Here is a 20,871-nt window from a genome sequence, read left to right as displayed (position 1 = left end):
CTAGTAAGCTTATCATCATCTTCTCCACCACCCTTGAATATGGAAAGGTTTCACCAAACGACCTTACTTTGTTACAATCTCCACAAGTTTGGTAGAATACTCTTTCACAGTATCTCCTTCTTTCATCCTTAACATCTCAAATTCTCTTTTGAGAGTTAAGAGTTTGACAGTCTTCACTCTGTCACTTCCATCAAACTCCTCTTTTAGTTTCTCCCATACTTCTTTAGGTGTTTCACAAGCCATTATTCTTGTGAAAATCACATCTGAAAATGATGAATGAAGACATGTGAGAGCCTTGGGTTTCCTTGACTTTGCATCTTCATAAATCTTCATTTGTGAACTGTTGGATTTGGTCCAAGTGGAAGAGGATCATCTTCACTTTCAATTGTTTCTCATAGACTAAGAGCTTTGAGATAAACCTTCATCTTTATCACCCATATGTGATAATTTTCTCCTGTAAACATATGAGGGCCTGCACCCAAGAAGCTGTTGGATGCCATGTTACTACTGCTCAGCTCTCACCTTAGAAGGAGAAAAAACCTTTGCCTTCTTGCCTTCACAGATCCCTCAAGAAGAAGGGCTCTTGATACCACTGTTAGGATTTGAAACTTTTAGAGAAAAAAAAAGGTTTAGCAGAGGAAATTTTCATTTATATTTAGTTTTTAAAAAGCATACACACATATATCTACATAAGCTTTTCCAAAGTTAGTAGAGGACCATACATATCCAACCACTATTGACTTTCTTACAAAACATATTCCATAAAACAAAGACTACCTTTCCTTTACATACTTAACATAATATTTAAGAAAATAACAATTAAACAAAAAACATCTAGAACTATCTCATTTTCTAACACTTACCACTCATGCCAAGGCTCCCCTTCCATAATAACCAATATTAAAACTTGAATTTACTCAGTCTGTAAATGTTGAACTTAGATACTGCCTTCACTTGCTACCTAAAATAATTGAAACTGATCTTCCTCAGCCAAGCGGTGGTTTGCTTGGTTTGGGGTGTGTGTGTGGATATTTCTTCTAGCACATCGTATTGTTTTATTCAAATTCCTTGTGTTGCATGTCAATTTTTTTTGCAGATTATAAAAAATGTTATTACCTGCATCATCTAGTTTTCTTGCCAATCTAGGTACCTAATGCTTCACCAACAGCTGCTTCTGCAAGTTCTGACATGTATGGAGCTGCAGTATTGGATGCATGCGAGCAAGTAAAAGCACGGATGGAGCCTATTGCATCCAAGTCTAACTTCAGCTCTTTTGAGGAGGTCTTTCTTTTAAGTAATTTTTTTGATTTGATATCTGTTTTATTTCATTCCTGACTTGCTTGTCTATCATTTGAAATATGTTTTGAGGAGGAAATGATAAAATACTCTACTCGTGAATTTCTCTAATTTAATGGGCTAATAGGTACAGTAAGTGATGATAATTAAATTAAAGAGCAAACATGGTGGGCTATTCAAATCAGTTGTGGCTTGTGATCATCCCTATCATATTGTCTGTTTCGTTTTCCTTTTCTCCATTTTTATCATACTCTATTTTTCTCTTTATGGAATACTACCTCCTCATTTTTCAGATAAAAAGGGATATATGCATATTCATTCCCTGATACACCTTCAAATTATTTTGATTGGTTTCTTCCTACAGTAACTCCTTGCGTGAAATTCACATTTCTTCAAGGTTAGGCACCAATTGTGAAGAAGATGATTACAAGTGGTGCTTACTGCTTACAGCTTTTTTAGAGCCAATAAGAGTCCTTCAACAAATTATGTAGTGGCCTAAGATGAATATTTGTTAGATGGTAAGCGAAGAAAAGAAAGGTGGAAATAATTCAACGTCAGAAAAGAACAAAACGCTAAATGGTAAGAAGTTGATGCAGAAGTATATATGACCTCCCCTCCATAGAGAGTGAAGACGTTGATTGCTTTCAAGTTCCTAAATAACCGTACTTGAAGTCAAAATTTAGTTTTGTCACACCTCGTGTCAGTTGAACTAGGCATGCAATACATTGTAAACCATGAAAATGGAGGAACTAATTAGTAACAGACGAAGAAGTGACTTGTCCATCTAGGAGGATACACAATGTTTTGCATAAGATCATGCAACGATTATAGCAGCAGATGAAACACTTAGCAACACGGGCATGTAGCAAGAGAGTGGGACGTGAATCATGACATTCCTAGTTATTGAGATAAACATGTGGTTATCTATTTGTTAGTATTTTAAGTTTAAATTTTGAATTAGTTTGAATAAGTCAACTAATCTTTTAGATAAGATTAAGTTGTTAGATTAGTTGCTTAAAGCTAGTCGAGTTAGTTCCTTTAAGTTAGTCAAGTTAGTTGCATTTACTTGTATTTAAGCAGATGTAAGCAATGAATAAAATCATTCAAGTTTTCTTTTAATTCTTAATCTCTTTATGGTATCAGAGCTTCTCTAAACTCTCACGAGTCTGATCCATTTTTTTTCTTCACTAAGCTATACTATGTGTCCACCTGCTACCACCGGCAACAATGGAACTACAGGTCTTCCTATCCCTCAATTGATACAATTTAATCCCGCTGCCCAATTACCTATCAAACTGCAAGGTAATCTTAACTTTGCAACATGGAAAACACAATTGGTGATGCTGCTCAACGGACACAAACTCATTGGGCACCTCACTGGAGTAAACCCTGCTCCGCTTTCCACCATCACTCAAAATGATACCACTATCGAAAATCCTGAATTTGAAATATGGTTCTGCCAGGATCAACTGATCCAACAGGCAATGATGTCATCAGTTGATCCTACCATTGCTCCCACGGTTGCAACGGCTTCCTCGGCTAAACTGGCCTGGGAACTCCTTCATACGGCGTATGGCAACAGGAGTCACACTCGTATCTTCAGCCTGCGAGATCAGTTGCAAAATCTGAAAAAGGCCAACAGGTCTGTGCTAATTACTTACAAGAAATTAGATCAATTGTTGATGCTCTCAAAGTAGCTGGTTCACCAGTAGCTGATGAAAAACTCGCTGTCAAGATCTTGAGTGGCTGGGTCCTGAGTATCGTGAGATCTCTGCCGCTATATGAGCACGAGATACAACCTTAAGCTTTGACGAACTATTCCACAAACTCACGGACCAGGAACTCTTCCTGAAACACCAAGATCTTGAAAAATCGTCCTCAACCATCATTGCTGCAGTTGCACAAAGGACCAACTTTCAGCCTCAACAATACAAGAACAATTGTCGCTTCTCCAACCAATCATGGAAATCATCAGGCTAACGACAAGAGTCCACTGACAACCCACAAAGTGGCAGACAACCAAGGCAAGCTGTAAAATGTCAATTGTGCCAAAAGATTGGTCACACGGCTGATGTGTGTCGCTCAAAGTCACATAATCACTTTGAAGCAAAGGTTAATTTTGTGTCGAATCATCACCGAGATGCAAATCCTTGGATCCTTGATTCTGGAGCAACACATCATGTAACGACAGATTCGGACAATCTTGAAGAATACACTGGCAATGAAAAAGTGTCCATGGGTGACGGTAAAACTATTCCCATTACTCATACTGGTTTAACTCAAATAAAAGCTTCTAATGCTAATTTCATGCTTTTTGACACTCTTTGTGCTCCTTCTATAAAAAAGAATCTCATTTCAGTTGCCAAGTTTTGTAGTGACAATCTAACCTCTGTTGAATTTTTTCCATACTCTTTTCATGTGAAGGATCTCAAAACTCGGAGACTACTGGTACGAGGCCAGAAAAAAAATGGACTCTATGAGTGGCCACATATGCGTCATAATCTTCCCTCCATCAATTTCACCTCCATCAAAGTCTCTCGACAACTGTGGCATTGTCGCCTTGGTCATCCTTATTTGAAAATTCTAGATTTTGTCCTAATTAAATTTTCACTTCCTACTTCTAGCAAAGAAAAGTTTGAGTTTTGTAATTCTTGTTCATCCAATAAAGCTCATCGTTTGCCATTTCAACAACTCACTTTTAATAGCAATGCTCCATTACAAACTTTATTCAGTGATTTATGGGGTCCATCACCCGTTTTATCCATTGATAAAAAGTTGTATTACTACATCTTTGTTGATCACTACACCAAATATATTTGGTTGTATACAATAAAAAATAAAAGTGAAGTTGCCACTATTTTTGAAAAATTTCATCCTTTGGTGGAAAATTTTTTCAAACACAAAATTGGCTTTGTTTATACAGATGGCGGGGGTGAATACATGGGTCTTAAACACTACCTACAACAAATGGGCATTGAGCATGTAGTTTCACCACCTTACACTCCACAACGAGTCGCCATAGCTGAACGACGACATCGTCACATTGTCGAAACAACAAGAACTCTTCTTAATGAAGCCTCACTTCCACCTGAATTGTGGTCCTTTGCCTGTCACCATGCAGTCTATCTAATAAATAGACTTCCTGCTCCTGGTTTAAATAATGAGTCTCCTTATAAAAAATTATTTGGCAAAACCCCAAAATACTCTTCGCTAAAATTTTTTGGTTGTCTCTGTTATCCATGGCTCAAACCATATACTCAAAATAAATTTCAACCAAGATCCACGCCTTGCGTATATTTAGGAGTTTCAATTGTTCATCATGCACACTTATGTTTTGATCCAGTAAATTCAAAGGTATTTGTTAGTCGTGATGTACAATTTTTTGAAACTATTTTTCCTTTTACCACCATGTTCTCACACTTAAAAAATAAATTTTCCAAGATAAACTGGAAATAATAGAATCACATTTAGAAAAGACTTCAAAAAATCAACAGACTTTGGACTCCAACCTTGTTCCAACTCTTCTGCCACCTATCCCTATCTCCTTATCAATCCTATCTCCTTTTAGTTATCCACAAGATTTGAACTCTTCCTCAAATAATCAAGAGTCTATGACTGAAGGCCAACTACCAGCAGATCTCCATCAATCATATATTTTTCCCATCTCTTCCTCTTCTTCTCGTCTATATAATAATCTTGCAAATGCCACTTCTACTCCATCACTCACTCATAATCACCATTCAGAAATATCAAACTAGTATCCACAAAACCCTCCTCCCACCATGAACACATCATTTGGTGTGATCACAAGGTCCAAAAATAACATTTTCAAACCAACACAACGATTCACCTTCTTGGCTCATCTCTCCCCCACTCCAAACATCTTTAAACAAGCTGTTAAGCACAATGAATAGAAGAAAGACATGGACTTAGAATATGAAGCACTAATGAGAAACCAAACTTGGGAGTTAGTTCATCGGGAGCCGATGAAAAATATTGTTGACTGTAAATGGTTGTTTCGCATTAAACGAAAAGTTGATGGTTCTATTGATATGTATATGGCGCACTTAGTGGCAAAATGTTTTACACAATGTCCGGGATTGGACTTTCATGAAACCTTTAGTCCAGTGGTCAAACCAACCACCATTAGAATTGTTCTGTCCAAAATAACTGGCAGGTTCACCAACTTGACGTGAACAATGCATTTCTACAGGGTAACTTACAGGAAGAGGTATTCATGGCTAAGCCCAAAGGCTACGTTAATTCTGATTTTCCAGATCATGTATGCTGCCTTAAAAAGGCCATTTATGGCCTAAAACAAGCCCCGCGCGCCTGGTATGAGGCCCTCATGGCTTATTTGAATACTATTAGATTTGTTAAGTCCGAATCAGATGCCTCACTGTTAATTTTTAAATCCCTGGCTGTTACTGTTTACATTTTAGTATATGTGGATGATATTCTCATTACTGGGAACTATCCAAACTTAGTTGCGTAGGTCATCAACTCTTTGGCTAGCAGGTTTTCACTAAAGAATCTTGGTTAACTTAATTATTTTTTGGGAATATAAGTTAAGCGTGTTCTAAATGGGATCATCATATCTCGATCTCAATATATTCTTGAGATTCTATCTGATGTGGATATGACAGACTGCAAAGGGGTTGGCACACCGATGTGCTTCACCTCGCCACCTAAAGCAGATGATGGTTCACCCCCTACCGATGCAACCCTCTATCGACGCACTCTGGGTAAGCTGCAATACTTATCATTCACGCGTCCTGACATCTTATTTGCAGTAAACAAATTATCCCAATTTATGCATTCTCCAAGTCTGGAACATTGGAAGGCTGTAAAAAGGGTCCTGCGCTACCTTAAGTCAACAACAACATCGTGCTTGGAAATTCGTCATCATGCTGATAGGAATTTGTATATGTATGTTGATGCTGACTGGGCAGGTGATCCCAATGATAGAATCTCAACATCGGGTCATATGCTCTTCTTGGGACCAAATCCCATATCTTGGTCCTCCAGGAAGCAACAATCAGTTGCCCGATCATCCACAGAAGCTGAATACAAATCGATCGCCAATGCACTCGCGGAGCTTACATGGGTCCAAAACCTCTTGGATGAACTGAGGTACCATATATCAAACACGCCAAGTATTCTCTGTGACAATATTGGCGTATCATATCTTAGCAAGAATCCAGTTTTTCACACTAAGATGAAACACATTGCGGTAGGCTTCCATTATCTTTGCAACAGTGTGAACTCTGGCAAAGTGACTGTCAAATATCTTCCTTCTATGGATCAAGTAGCAGACACTCTAACCAAGCCGCTGCCTAAACCTGCCTTTCTTCGATGTCTAGCCAAGTTAGGTGTTGTTGCACCACACCTAACTTGAGGGGGGTGTATTGAGATAAACATGTGGTTATCTATTTGTTAGTATTTTAAGTTTAAATTTTGAATTAGTTTGAATAAGTCAACTAATCTTTTAGATAAGATTAAGTTGTTAGATTAGTTGCTTAAAGCTAGTCGAGTTAGTTCCTTTAAGTTAGTCAAGTTAGTTGCATTTACTTGTATTTAAGCATATGTAAGCAATGAATAAAATCATTCAAGTTTTCTTTTAATTCTCAATCTCTTTACTAGTTCCAAGATTATTGGAAGGCTGGATCACTGAGTGACTTTCTCAAAGCTCAATTTTTAAAGAAAGAAAAGTATTTCACCTCACCCGTCTGCTTTATTCCTTCACATCACTGCTTGTAGCAAGACAACATGTTCAGTATATTCATAATTCATTGTAATCTTGCGAATTGAAACATTAAATTAGAAGAAACTCAAAAAGGCTGAGTATCTGCAAAAGATAATTTGTGAAAGATTTTTTGCAATGGAACAGCTTTACCTTTTGGCAAATTTCTATTTTTGTTTTGATACAAGATCCCATGAGTCAATATTCTTTTGTATGTGAAATGCACGTTTTTTGATCTGCAGTAATGAAGATGGCATAAACTGCTGGGACACACTATGAGATGAAATCTTATGACACTCAAACATACCATATGTTTTACAGACACTACTGGTAACTTAAAGAACTATAGCTCTTTCCATATATAAATCACCTAAATCAAAGACTTAATAAGATACTATAATTCAAGGCTACCTCTGGGACATGGGTTCTTAAGCATGATCTTAATAGAAACAGAGTTCTATCAAGGTCCTTCTTGTTAAGAAATAAAATGAGCAGACCAACACCATTTTTTGATAATTCCTCTACTGTTTCTTCCTAAAGAGCAAAGACTAAGTAACATTAGCATGCAATACATTGTATGCCATGAAACTGTAGAAATGAATAACGAGTAGCATAGGTCGAGGAACAAAAGAAAATATTAGATTCATATAAATGAACAATATACCACAACATAAAACAGAACTTTTGGCATCATCAAATGAAATGTAGATTTAGTAGGCGTTTGGCCATGCGATATCATATCACGATATGGTATCGTGAGATGGAATCAACGTTTGGACATGCGATTTTACGCTGATTCCATCTCATGATTCCATATCATGAGAGGTGATACCATATTCTTCAAAAACCATGATATGGAATTATATGGTGATTTCATATCATGATTTGAGATATTTTAATACAATAATTGATCCATGAGTTTATATTTTGTTAAAACAACCCCACATTTATATCTACTAACCATTTGTTTCATATGTAAATAAAATTTATAATCACATCATTACTTTTTAAAATTTATTATTATCACCGACATAAAATTTATTATTCTCACTAACATATAGCCACTTTAACTCACACCTCACGATTGTGAAACTTTTCAACATTCACTTGAAACAATTAACCGGCATGTTAAAATAGTTGCCAAGTCAATTAGCAAGATGGCACCAACATTTATACAACCAAAAAATATGACTGGTGTACATTCCAAAATTCGACATAATACTCGATTTTGGCCTTGGTTTAAGGTAAAATTTCAATCACATTAATAAATTTATTTTATGGCCTTAATAAGTGAACATTTATATTTTATGTGTAATTTATTAGTATTTAGTTACATATTTCCTATCAACTTTGTTTAAAGAGATAATATTTATTTTATGACTTTGCATTGTCTTGGAAGCACTATTTTTATTACTCTTACAAACATTATTTTTATGAAGTGCATTCTATAATGCTTCCAATTTATTTTATGTGCACTAAACTAATATTGATGTATTTTTTATTTGGTAGGATTGTGTTGGTGTGATTGATGGAACATATATAGAAGGGGAGGTTCCTAAAGCGGTGCAACAAGCATATCGTAATTGCAAAGGAAGAACATCACAAAATGTCTTATGTGCTTGTGATTTTGATATGTGATTTACCTTTGTTGCTGCTGGTTGGGAAGTACTGCACATGATAGTAAAATACTTGAGAATGCACTTGTTGAACCAACGTCACAATTTCCATTTCCGCCACAGGGTAACTTTTAAATTACATCCTTAGAATAAATATTATTTATTTACACAAAGCTGTCTCATTTACGTCACATATGCTTTTAGTAATTCTTTATAAAATGTTTTTTGGTAGATAAATATTATGTTGTTGATGCTGGTTTCCGAAACACAAAAGAATTTTTAGCTCCATACAAAGGACTACGCTATCATTTGCAAGATTACCCAGGAAGTGAAAGAGAGCCTCAAAATGCCAAAGAATTATTTAATTATAGGCATTCATCTCTGCGCAATGTGATTGAACGGACTTTTGGAGCTTGGAAAAATAGATTTAGAATACTGAAACAAGGCATGAACCATTATGATATTGATACACAAGTGAAAATTGTCATAACTTGTGCAGTGTTACATAATTATTTGCGAGAATACCAAAGTAGTTATGAAATATTTATGGTCTATGAACATGAAGATATAGTTGCGGAGGATATTGACCAACAAATGGCTCAAAGTAACAATGTTGGTTCGTCTTCTCGGTCACATGATCGAGAAATGCAAGTTCAATGTGAGGAAATTGTCCATACTATGTGGGAGGATTAAATTAAAGACTAGTACACTACAATTTATGTTTAATTTTTTTTATTAAATTAAAGTTAGATGAAACAATTACTTAAGTGGAGAACAAATAACTTTGTAATAATTTATTATGCGATTTTATAATTTTTTGTTTATTTGATAATATTGAATAAACAATTGGGGCTATTTTAATAGTTTTACAACTTAAGAGATTTTTATGTTTATGAGAAAATATACAATACAAAAATTCCATATCGCATATCCAAACAAACCTTCAATTTCATCTCATGATTCCATATCATGATACCATATCATGATTCCATATCATGATACCATATCATGATTCTATATCATGATACCATACCGCATGGCCAAACGGGCCCTTAAAGTGTCGGAGGAGTTTTACATTCCACTTCGTTAAATATGACAATTACACCAGCAATGAAGTTATGGATTATAATGCCTTACATAGCAGTAACAACCCACGTTATGATAAGCATTGTTTGGATGAGAGCACAATAACTTTTCCATTCAGATAGCACACAATTTTAGCATTCAACTAAAAACCTCATTTATGATTTACCGAACACAGTTGTATCCTTTAACATAGAATCTCATGGAAGTCATACTCATATTCACAACAAACACTTCACCTACTAGAAGACAAACTGCACATCACAGATACTAGAATTAAATTCTGTTAAGCAATAATTTTCTGTCAAAAATAAGTTGCATCCTGCTAGAGTCTTGGACAACACATTTTTTTTTCGGTTTTTCTGTAGTATAGTTCCTTTATAAATGCACTTCTAAAATGATGACATCAACTAGTGATTCTCAAACTGCTAGCAATAAATCCACCATGCCAAACAAAGCATAAGTCTTAACACAACAAATATTAAAATAGAAAGGAATTCTAATAGAACATAAGGTGAAAACCGATGTTAAAAAAATAAACAGACAAACAATGCAAAACTTCCAATCGATACTTTCACATAACAGATTATAACGCATACGATCAGTTTACAAAATCTGCCTATCATCATTTTACTAAACATTTTAAAGCTTACCTCATCCGCTGATTTATCAGGTATACGAAGTATTTCCTCGTTGGAATTCTCGCCATGGCAGACATTAACTGAGACGTAGGGTGATTTGTCGGCATCCGGTGATGCATTATCTTCATCGCTCGAAACAGCAAGGGTGGCTCAGTGCCTTTAAAGATGAGGCATACCTCCAAAATCGAAGGGCCTAATTTTTAAGTAATAATAAAATTATCTTAAGCTTTTTGTAACAAAAAAAATAATAAATAATATTTTAATTTGTTTCGAAACATTAAAGAATGTTTCTTTTTTATGGATCAATTTTTAAATTTAACTTCCACATGATATGTTTAAGACCACAAGATTAAAAAATATTTTGATATATATATATATATATATCTTTAGTTTAAGATCATAAAAAATATAAAACTTTTTTTTATTAAAAAGAAAGAAATAGCTTGAATCTTATATATAAAAATAGAATTAAAATTTAGTCCTCCAACTTATTTTTGACTTTAGGCCACTAATTAACTTGAGTCGTCACTAGGAAACAACATCAAATTCATCGTCGTCTTTTCCTTCCAGCCTAGCATCATCATCATCAGGATGATCCTCAGGATCATCATCTGAACCATTTTTGTCTGAGCTGAATAGCCGACGAACTTCATTCACTAGGATATCAAACAGGCAATGGATGAGAACAATCAAATTGTTAGACAATTTCATGAAAAATAAAGCGGAAAAGAGCAGTAGCATCGATACATTGAATACCAGCAATAATACAACATGTATTTGTACTACGATTAGTAGTACAAATCCAATCAACACAGTGAAAATTACTAAAAGGAGTAGAGGAATTTGGAGTAGAAGAATTTCCTTAGATGAGGTTTGAATAGAGGTGAGAGTTTGAAACGAAAACAATGGGAAGAAGAGAAGTTTTGAGAGAATAAGGTCCATAGATGAAAAATGATCAAAATGGTCATTCATGTATATGAGTTGAATTATTTTGGTCATTTATATATCACCTTATTCAAATAGTCCTTAATGTACATAAAAAAGTATCATTTTGATCCATAGCCCTAAAAACTAACTAAAATATAAAAAAAAACTGTTAAACTTAATTGTGAATCCATACTTGTTGGACCTTTTCTTCCTCCATCTTTCTTCTGCCATTTCTTCTTCTCCATCTTCTTTCTTCCACCATTTTTTCTCTAATTTTCAATTGATTTATTCTTCTATTCACAATGAAAATCCTCTCTTACACACAAAATTTTCTTCAAATTTCTAAAAAAAATCGTAAATTTTTATTTTCTATATCTGTTAGTTCAGTTCTTATTTTTTGTAATTTTAAAAAATATAATCATGCATTCAATTTGCAAAGTGGGGAAACTGGAAAAAGTGTTTAAATTACTTAGAGAGGCGAAAGTAGCATTGTTACTTAAAACACTTGATATGGGGTTCTGTCGAATTGGATTTGTTGAAATGGATTTTGAATTTACGAATGTTTTTTTTTTGAAATTTGAAGAATTTGTTGTATTTAAGAGAAGATTTTGGCTATGAATAGAAGAATAAATCAATTGGAAATTGGAGAAAAAATGGGAGAAAAAAGATGGAGAAAAAGAAATGGCAGAAGAAAGAGAGGAGGAAGAAAGGGTCCAACAAGTGTGGGACCCATCGTTAAGTTTAACCTTTTTTATTTTTCGGTTAGTTTTTAGGTTTAAGGACCAAAATGATACTCTTTTTATATACATTAAGGACTATTTGGATAAGGTGACATATATAAAGGACTAAAATAATTCGACCCCTATACATGAAGGATCATTTTGATCATTTTCTCTGAGAATTTGAATAAAAAACAATGGAAAGAAGAGAAGTTTTGTGATTTTAACAGGAAGAAGAGAGTTCAAAAATTTGGGAAAAAGGACTTTTTTCCCGTCCAAATCAGTTAGGAAAACAGATTATTTTTGATCGATTAGTCTTAACAGATTAGAGATTAGAGTAAGGGGCAGAATGACCGTTAGATTGATGAAGAGTTGAATGCTCACCGTTGGATAGCAGGATTCGAACCTGCGCAGGCAACGCACGACATATTTCGAATCTGTCTCCTTCACCACTCGGACATATTGACTACCTCTTTCTCTTTTTGAAATTAATTTTATTTAATAGGTTTTGCAATTTTGGGAAATATTGTAAGATGTTTCTCTCATAGTACAATTTTTTCCTATATTTAAAGTGGTTATAATGTGCATAAATTATGGTAACATAACTTAATTATGAGCTAGGAAATGTTGAAAGAAAAACTTTGGCAGCTTATATATGAGCCAGAATTGAGATGCTTTTGGTTGTTGATCCTTTGAACATATATGACCCTTTCATATTATTAAATTCATTTTTAAATAGTAAAGGTGTGTAATAGATCATCACAATAGTTTAAGCGTGTAACTAATTTTTTGGGACAAGTTTAGGGGGCAATTTATGCCTTTTCCCTATTTAAATACTGAAATAGTACATAAACAAATCCATTATCCATCAAATATCGTGTGATGTGGTTCTTCGAGAATTTCTCGATTATAAAAATGTATTAAAATATCATTAATTTAAGTGGCAAGAGTATTTTTTTTCAATCTTTTGTTCAAATAAACTACTATTACGAGTCCCACAAGATGATTTATGTACCTCAAGCAAGAATCAAAGGCTCATTTTATCAAATAATATCAACAAGAGGAAAGAAAAATGCTAATTTATTTTATTATTTCCTTAAGAAAAAAAAACACCAAGTTAATTTAATTAAATAGGTTATTTGTGCAAGAAATGGGTTGTTCATTACTCCACGTATGCTGAATTATGTTGAATGTTTCACTTAAATCATAAAAATTAAAAAGTTGTTATGTCATTGTCATACACAACTAATCATATTTGGTCCTACTACTAATTAAATGATAGTCTAATCCATTATAATTATAAAAGTAATTATTAATTAAAAAATAATGCTATACATCATTGGTTATATTGCTTTAATTTATTTTTTCCTCTTTAAGAGGAAGACTCTTATCTTATCTCAATGATATATATGTTACTTCTGGATATGAGACGAACAAAAATTATAATATGCAACGTAATCAAGTTGACAATTTCTAACATGGACCACCAAATGCGTTGTATTCTACTATAGAGATATTGTATACGTATAAATACACTTATTATATACAAGGATAGAAGCTTTTTATTTAGATAAAGCATGAAAACGATTTTCAACATGAAGATAGTAAATATCAACAAATTCATTTTCTCGCATTTAATTTGAAAAATACTAGGTGTATTATTCTTAGAATTTGATTTGTTTGAACACATTTGATATAAAAAAATCACTTTTGATTTGTCAAAAGAACATGACGAAAATATATGTGAAACTCTATTACTTCTCATTAATTATTGATTAAGAAAATAATGTTGTTAATTTATGCATCAAAAACTTTTGGCTGAGTACTTGTGTCATAATACAAAAAGTTGTTGTACGTACGTACACCAAGTGCGTATTTATTCTCATTTTTGCTAAAAGCCTAAAAGATCTCATTAAAAATGGAAGAATTATTTTCATCGCACAATATTATATTATCGTTAATTAATACCGTAAAAGTAGATCAATAAAAGTAGATAAACTTCAATAGATAATAGTAATATATATCTATAAAAATGATCAATCCATTTTAGTCTTTTTCATGAACGTGTTTGTAGTCATCTTCGTTAAGAATCTAATAAAGACTAGAGGAACTAAAGTAGATACAACCAGTTTTTATGAGGAACTAATGAGACTGCTTCATCCTAAATTAGAGATCTCAGATTTGAGTTTTGAATATGAATAAAATTTTGTTGGGTGGGTCACTCTCGAATGAGCCATGTAATGAGCGATCTGAATTTAATCAAAACTACAATATTGACTTTAGACATCGAATGAAAAATCAATTATAAGAATTTAATTTGAAAAAAAGAAAAGAAAAGGAGAGCTAAATCTAGAATGAACCAAACAGAAAACTAACAAAAAAAATGGGGACCTCGTTGGCCAACATAACATTTCCGGCCCCAATATGTCAATATCACAATTCTATTTTATTTTTTTTGGTCTAAATTGCGGAGTAAATGGATGTTGGAATTTAATTTTATAGTTAGGGGTTATTTGACCACGAAAAAAAGAATAATCATTTTAGTTAAAATTATGTTTGAACATATTTTTTAGAAAAAATATATTTAGAGTTTTAATGTGCTTTTAAAAAAAAATATGATTTGTAATTTTATGTTCTTAATAACTAGCAAAATCACCCGACTTAACTAATTTATCTTAAACATACAATCAAAGATATTAGATTAGATTCCATGTACGAGTAATATATACTTTATAAATATTTTTTACTTTATTTAATTGTTTAATTGTTTGAATGTAAACACAAAAATATTATTTACATGAGGTTATTTTTATTTAAAATAAAATAAAATCATGGGTAAATTTGTAAAAAGAAAATATAGTGAAAGTGAAAAATAAGTTTTGAGTGTTTTTCAAATTTCAATTTAAAATCCAATTTCAAGTTAAATCTGAAATTTTCTTCGTAAAATATTGTTTTTCTAAATAAACTGTAAAAAAAATTAAAATTAAATGAAATTTGTTCATAGCCTTTATGAATTTTTATAAAGTTAAATATTTAAAGCGTGAATAATATAGTACGTGAGAATTCAGCATTTATGAACGTATGTTATAATCTTATACTGGACGAAACGTTATTTCACCCAACAAGTGAACATTTTGATTGTGAATTTGCCTAACATTTGGAGTGAGTTACACTTAAGAAAAGCAAGAAAATAGAACTCACTTTTTTTTGTTTTATATGTTCCAAACTCTCTTCATTTTTAAACGCTATATATAATTTTGATTGTGAATTTGAATGTAAAATTTAAAAATAAAATAGAATAAAACTTTTCATATTTGAAATCTATGTAAAATTTAGTGCAAGTTATAAACTACAACTAACAAAGATTTAAAAAAGCATAGTTAGATAAAAATTTATTAACCATCAAAGAATGTGGTGCAGACATAAAAAAAAAAAAAAAGGTATAGACATGCAGTGAATATGATTGCTCCTTTGTTAATTAGAGGTCTCGGGTTTAAGTCATGAGTATGAACTTTTTTTGTTTGAGAATGCTCTTCTATACACAATACTAATTCAAAATAATTAAATTTTAATACAAATATTGACTATTTGGTGAAAAAATACAAAAAAAAAAAATAATTAAAAATATTTGAATGTAAGAGAAGAAACAGATGTTGGCATAGCGGGAGAAGAGGGTGATACTTGTCGTATTGAAGAACACGTTAAATCCTCTTCATCATCAATTTTATTTCATGCGTTTCATAATTCGAAGATCGATTAATTTTAAATATATTTTTTTAATATAAAATTCATTACAAAAGTTTTTTCTATGAAGAATTTTTTATATTCAAAATATAAAATCAAGACTTTAATTAAAAGAGATAATCTTATCCGTTGCTCCACATCTTTATTAATGATAACCTCTTCATCATTTTGATGTTGGTGAGTTGGTTGATGTTCATGATTCTTCCAACATTTGTCTTTTTTGAACACAAACTCCATACCTCCACGTATAGTTTCTTTAACATGATGATATCTTTATAATTACAAATGTTGTTGGCAAGTACACTACAAATCCCCATAACTCTACAAACTTCACATACTCTCCGTTACGAAATAAGTGATATTTTTAGTTTAAAAATATAAGTACCTCTTAAAAGTTTAATTACTTATTTATCTTTAGTAAATATGTTTAAAAAAATTAGATTTTTAGTGATTTCTTGGTTATATAATTATTTATATAAAGATAAAAAAAATTAAAAAATATAATTGATATTTTATTAATCAAAATACTACTGTATTTATTTTTAAATAAAAATGAAAAACACAAAAAACTCTGTTCATTTTGAAACTAAACAAGTGACCTACTTTTTGAGCGTATGGAATGATCTCTTTTGTACTCACATAATTCTTACTTGTTTGATCCATAATTGTAGATTTTGTGACACCTATAAAATGAGAAGCCATTTTTGAATATGATTTTTGATGAAGATTGAATGAATAATATTTGATTACTAAGAAACAATGAACATCATGTATAATAAATTTATTTTTACAATGAATTATTGAATTTATTTTACAATGAATCCATTAACAAAAAACATAATATATTACAATGAATCATACATATACAGTGTACTATTAGACAATTTATTTCTTATATGAATTCAATAACTATGATACATAATTTATTTCTCAAAAATACTTTAAATTAATTATTAATCTATTGATTAATTAAATAAGGTTTTATTTTACTTTCAAAAGTAAAAGACATAAATAGCAGATAAGATGAAATTAAAAACATATTTATTTATTATGTTGAAGAATAAATATCAATGTATTTTAAGAAGAAGAATTAAATATCCGTCAAAATAGGGCAATTAGTTAAAATTGAAGTTCAAAATCAGCCCTAGCATAGCATCAATGGTGTTCTACAAAAGCCATGAGAGTTGATAATTTGTACTCAATAGTTGAGATTTTTTTCCTTCAGTATAAGCAGGAAGAAGCGTGCTGTGCAAGGCAAAGTGTTTTTGAGTGAGCAGCTTCTCTACAACCACCCGGGGCCCCTCTTCCACCTCCTTCCTCATCGGTTCAATCGAATAATCTGCAGAATTCTTCTGATCAAATCAGTATATAACAGAGGTCAGAGTGGAAGAGGCTTTTTTGTTGTTGAATGGGAATATTATAGGAGTGATGAGGAAGTCTTTTAAAGATTCACTCAAAGCACTTGAAACTGATATTCAGCATGCTAATACTCTGTATGTTTTCTATATTCTTCCCCTTTTTGTATTTGCCTAGTACCACAATTTTTTATTTTTTTTCGTATAATCAAACTGTCGGTACAGAAATGTGTTAATTTGATCATTAATCGGTGATTTTACATCAAAAACGTTATTTTTTTTCTATCTGTTTTAGCTTCGATGGACGACGGAGTTATCTGGTAAATTTGGGATTTTTATTTCTTTGAATTTATTGTTTCAAGCTAATAGAATTTCTGTGAAGTTAAAACCCTTAATTTGGAAATTTAGTGTTAATTTGCCTAATTATTGAGTGATTCTCTGTACTTTCTTCTTTGTGATAATTAAGCTCGTTCTTTTGTTTTTTCTTTAAAAAAAAAATTATAACCGTGGTGTTGGTGGGCTAAGTTTGCGTTTTCGCGCACCTCTATTACGGGATTATGTGCCAAGAAATTTCCTAGTGCTTTTTTTTATTTTGCTGTCTGTGTTGTTATTTGTATTTGAGACCTCGTGGTTCTTGATTCACTTCATTGACTAGACCATACCTTTGGTGCTTATTTTTCCTAGTTTTGGAAAATCAGGATTGACTGTAAGCTGGAGTATGGAGAAGACGTCCCTGCTGCTTGAATGTTCTGTTGATATATTTGATTATTATGATTCATTTATCCTTTGTAATAGTGGTGTTTTAACCTATTAGCTGATATGTTCTGCAAACTAGAATTCCAGGCAAAAACATTTTGTATTTTGAGAATCCTTGTCCTCTGTATTGAGCTATAATGTGTGAATGAGTGGATACCTCACAAGTACCTTGTGTATGGAGCTGGGGTGGGGGCACCAGAAAATCGCACTGTAATACAAGACATTTTTTTTTTAATGTATATAAAGTAGATGATGAAAATCCGTTACTTGGAAATTCTGCCTCCACTACTGGTTTCCCCCTCCCCTGAAAATAAGAAATTTGTACCCTTTTTGTGTGAATGTTTGAAGCATTTTGTGTGGTATGTTTGGACATGACTGATTTTTTTGAGATATACAGGGCTTCGGATTATCCAAGAGAATATGATGGTGCTAGCCTTCAGATGAGACTATCGTACAGTCCCTGTGCTCATATATTTCTGTTTCTTGTTCAGTGGACTGACTGTCACTTTGCTGGTGCTCTAGGATTGCTTAGGATCCATATTTATAAGGTAATTTTTCCCATTTTTCTTGTTGCGTCTGTCTTTCAGCTTTCTTGGTATGAAAGTTTCCATATGATGTCTATTGCAGGCTTATGAGGATGGTAAAACAAGCATGTATATTCATGAGAGAAAAGCTAGTATAAAACAGTTCTATGGTGCGTCAACTTGGATGTTCTTATTTAGTCTCCTCAAATTACGTTGTACGGCATTTCAATTTCTTTTGTTTCTTATAAGTATGGTGTTCATTGAGTTGTGTTGTCATTGAACAGGGGTGATATTTCCCTCTTTGTTGCAACTTCAAAGGGGAATCACTGACATTGATGATAGGAAGCAACGAGAGATATGTGCAACCAAATACAGAAGAGGTGATGAGACAAGCAAAGGTAAGCTGTCTGAAATCGAAATAGAGAGGGAGGAGGAATGCGGTATCTGCATGGAAATGAATACGAAGGTTGTGTTGCCCTCCTGCAATCACTCTTTATGCATGAAGTGTTATAGAAATTGGTGAGTCAACTTCTCTAATCTGTTAGATTTCCCACCTTTCTGTTACTTCGTGCATACTATATTTAGTTTAGTAAGTGGTATACTTAAACAATCTTTGTGCCTCTGGTCCTTTTTTACTATGCGTGTAGCTAACACCCTGCATACAATATTATGTACGCTGAGGGAGAAACTAAAAATAAAAATTAATTGTTCAGGAAGCTTTTGGGTTCTGAGTTGGTGTCAACTGCCAGATCATTGCATAATTTCTTTTTTGATTGAGTGTGTGGATTGAATTTACTTTGATATACCTGTCTTTAATGATGGACACATATAGAGTATGCAGATGCTCACAAATTTTATCACCCATAAGATTTTGTGGTCCAGCATTGCATTTGAAGGAATTGTCTTTTGGCTTAAAATAACGGAAGTCCTACTCTAAGCCAGGCGGAGCTAGAGGGGCTGAAGGGACTTCATCTTAAACCCCTTCGCCCGAAAATCACACTATATATATGAAGCCAACTTTTTTTTTTGTACATATAGTAGATAATGAACTCTCTTGGTGAGAATCTTGCCTCCGCCACTGCTTTGAGCAGCAGTTTGGACAAGTATGGAAGGATTTTACATATTCTCTTGGTTAAATATCACATGGCTTGTTACCTTCTGGGCGACTTTTATCCTAAATTCTGCTAGTATGTAGATAAAATTGGTGAAGCATCTCTTGAAAACTTTCTCGGTGAGCCAGTGTTCTGTTGATTTGGATTCTAGGGTGATTCTGGTAAGGTTGATTTTCTTGCGGTGACAAGTCTTAATCTAATCTGTGAAGAGAATTTATGCTTGATTAGTCTCTGAAAGGTCTTCTGCTTAGTGCTTTTTATCAGGGGTTTCAGAGGGAAAAAACACGGGAGAATACTTGTTATGCTCTCATAATAGGACCCGTGCTTATGCAAATAATAGTTTTCCTATTTTTTTGTGTTCTTTATTAGCTTATCTTCTACTTGAATAATTTATCAGTGTTACATGGTTGCTGTAGGCGTGCCCGATCTCAGTCATGCCCTTTCTGTCGAGATAGTCTCAAAAGGGTGGATTCCGGAGAGCTTTGGATATACACCAACATATGTGACATCAAAGACTTGTCCACAATAACGAGGGAAAATATGAAGAGGCTTCTCATGTACATCGATAAATTGCCTGTCGTCTATCCAGATCCAGCACTTGTCTCTTATCATCCTAATTATTGATAAAGATTACTTAGGTTAGGTAGGCAGTACATACCAGGCATTCTGTTTGTATATGATTTTTTTCGAACATTCACATATGTACAGTTTTCTGGGTCATTACCAGCAAATCTTGATATGTAATTGATTGCACCATATTTTTCATTCTTAAAGAAGCATTTCATACTTGTCTTTTTCGTCTTTCTAGTTTGTTTCATGGCTATCTAGTTTTATGTTCAATTGATACAACAACACAAGATACTTCTCTTGGTATTTTCAACATTTCCATGAATGATAGCAGTCTGACCAATAGTGTCAACTTTAACTTTGAACTAGGTAAGAATCATAGTTCAGACAGGCTATCAAGAGTAAGAAGACAGCAGCAGCTATACTTTACGTATGAAGGAGAAGTCAATCCATCCAATGGTAACTGGTGATGGCTAGCAGTGGTGGTTGGTGATGGTGAATTGTGATGGCTAGCAATGGATGCTGTGAATGCTGATTGGGGATGATGTTGGCTAATAGTTAGATGTGGCTAGTAGCTAGTGGTGATGGTGTGATTGACGAGGTTGATGGTGATAGTTGTTATTGGTTGATAGTTGTGATGGATGATGGTAATAGCTAATGATAGTGGTTGCCGAATAGAAAAGATTACTTTTAAGTTCAAGAACGTGGTCAAGACATACTATTTTGGATAATATCTCATCAAATGGGACAGACATATTTAATATGAACTTGACTGGTATGTATTGAAA

General features: G+C 33.0%; 2 protein-coding genes across 2 annotated transcripts in view; one reads left to right on the top strand and one right to left on the bottom strand.

The window, feature by feature from the left end:
• Nucleotides 1-20,871, bottom strand: part of LOC125864400 (acyl-coenzyme A oxidase 4, peroxisomal-like) — a 174,404-nt gene that overhangs the window by 106,585 nt on the left and 46,948 nt on the right. The window lies entirely within an intron of this gene.
• On the top strand, nucleotides 16,879-20,302 carry LOC125864412 (E3 ubiquitin-protein ligase AIRP2). The gene is made up of 5 exons (XM_049544411.1): nucleotides 16,879-17,262; nucleotides 18,278-18,428; nucleotides 18,508-18,574; nucleotides 18,689-18,923; nucleotides 19,933-20,302. Exons 1-5 carry the CDS (start codon nucleotides 17,198-17,200, stop codon nucleotides 20,138-20,140), a joined length of 726 nt encoding a protein of 241 aa, XP_049400368.1. The 5' UTR covers nucleotides 16,879-17,197; the 3' UTR covers nucleotides 20,141-20,302.

This window comes from Solanum stenotomum, chromosome 5 (assembly GCF_019186545.1).
Source record: "Solanum stenotomum isolate F172 chromosome 5, ASM1918654v1, whole genome shotgun sequence".
NCBI lineage: Eukaryota > Viridiplantae > Streptophyta > Magnoliopsida > Solanales > Solanaceae > Solanum > Solanum stenotomum.
This window is presented reverse-complemented; position numbering and strand designations above follow the sequence as displayed.

Excerpts from the sequence above, each read along its gene's own strand:
- LOC125864412 (XM_049544411.1), top strand. The coding sequence starts at position 17,198 with ATGAGGAAGTCTTTTAAAGATTCACTCAAAGCACTTGAAACTGATATT. Across the intron at positions 17,263-18,277 it reads ATTCAGCATGCTAATACTCT|GGCTTCGGATTATCCAAGAG; the intron begins GTATGTTTTCTA and ends TGAGATATACAG. Across the intron at positions 18,924-19,932 it reads ATGAAGTGTTATAGAAATTG|GCGTGCCCGATCTCAGTCAT; the intron begins GTGAGTCAACTT and ends TGGTTGCTGTAG.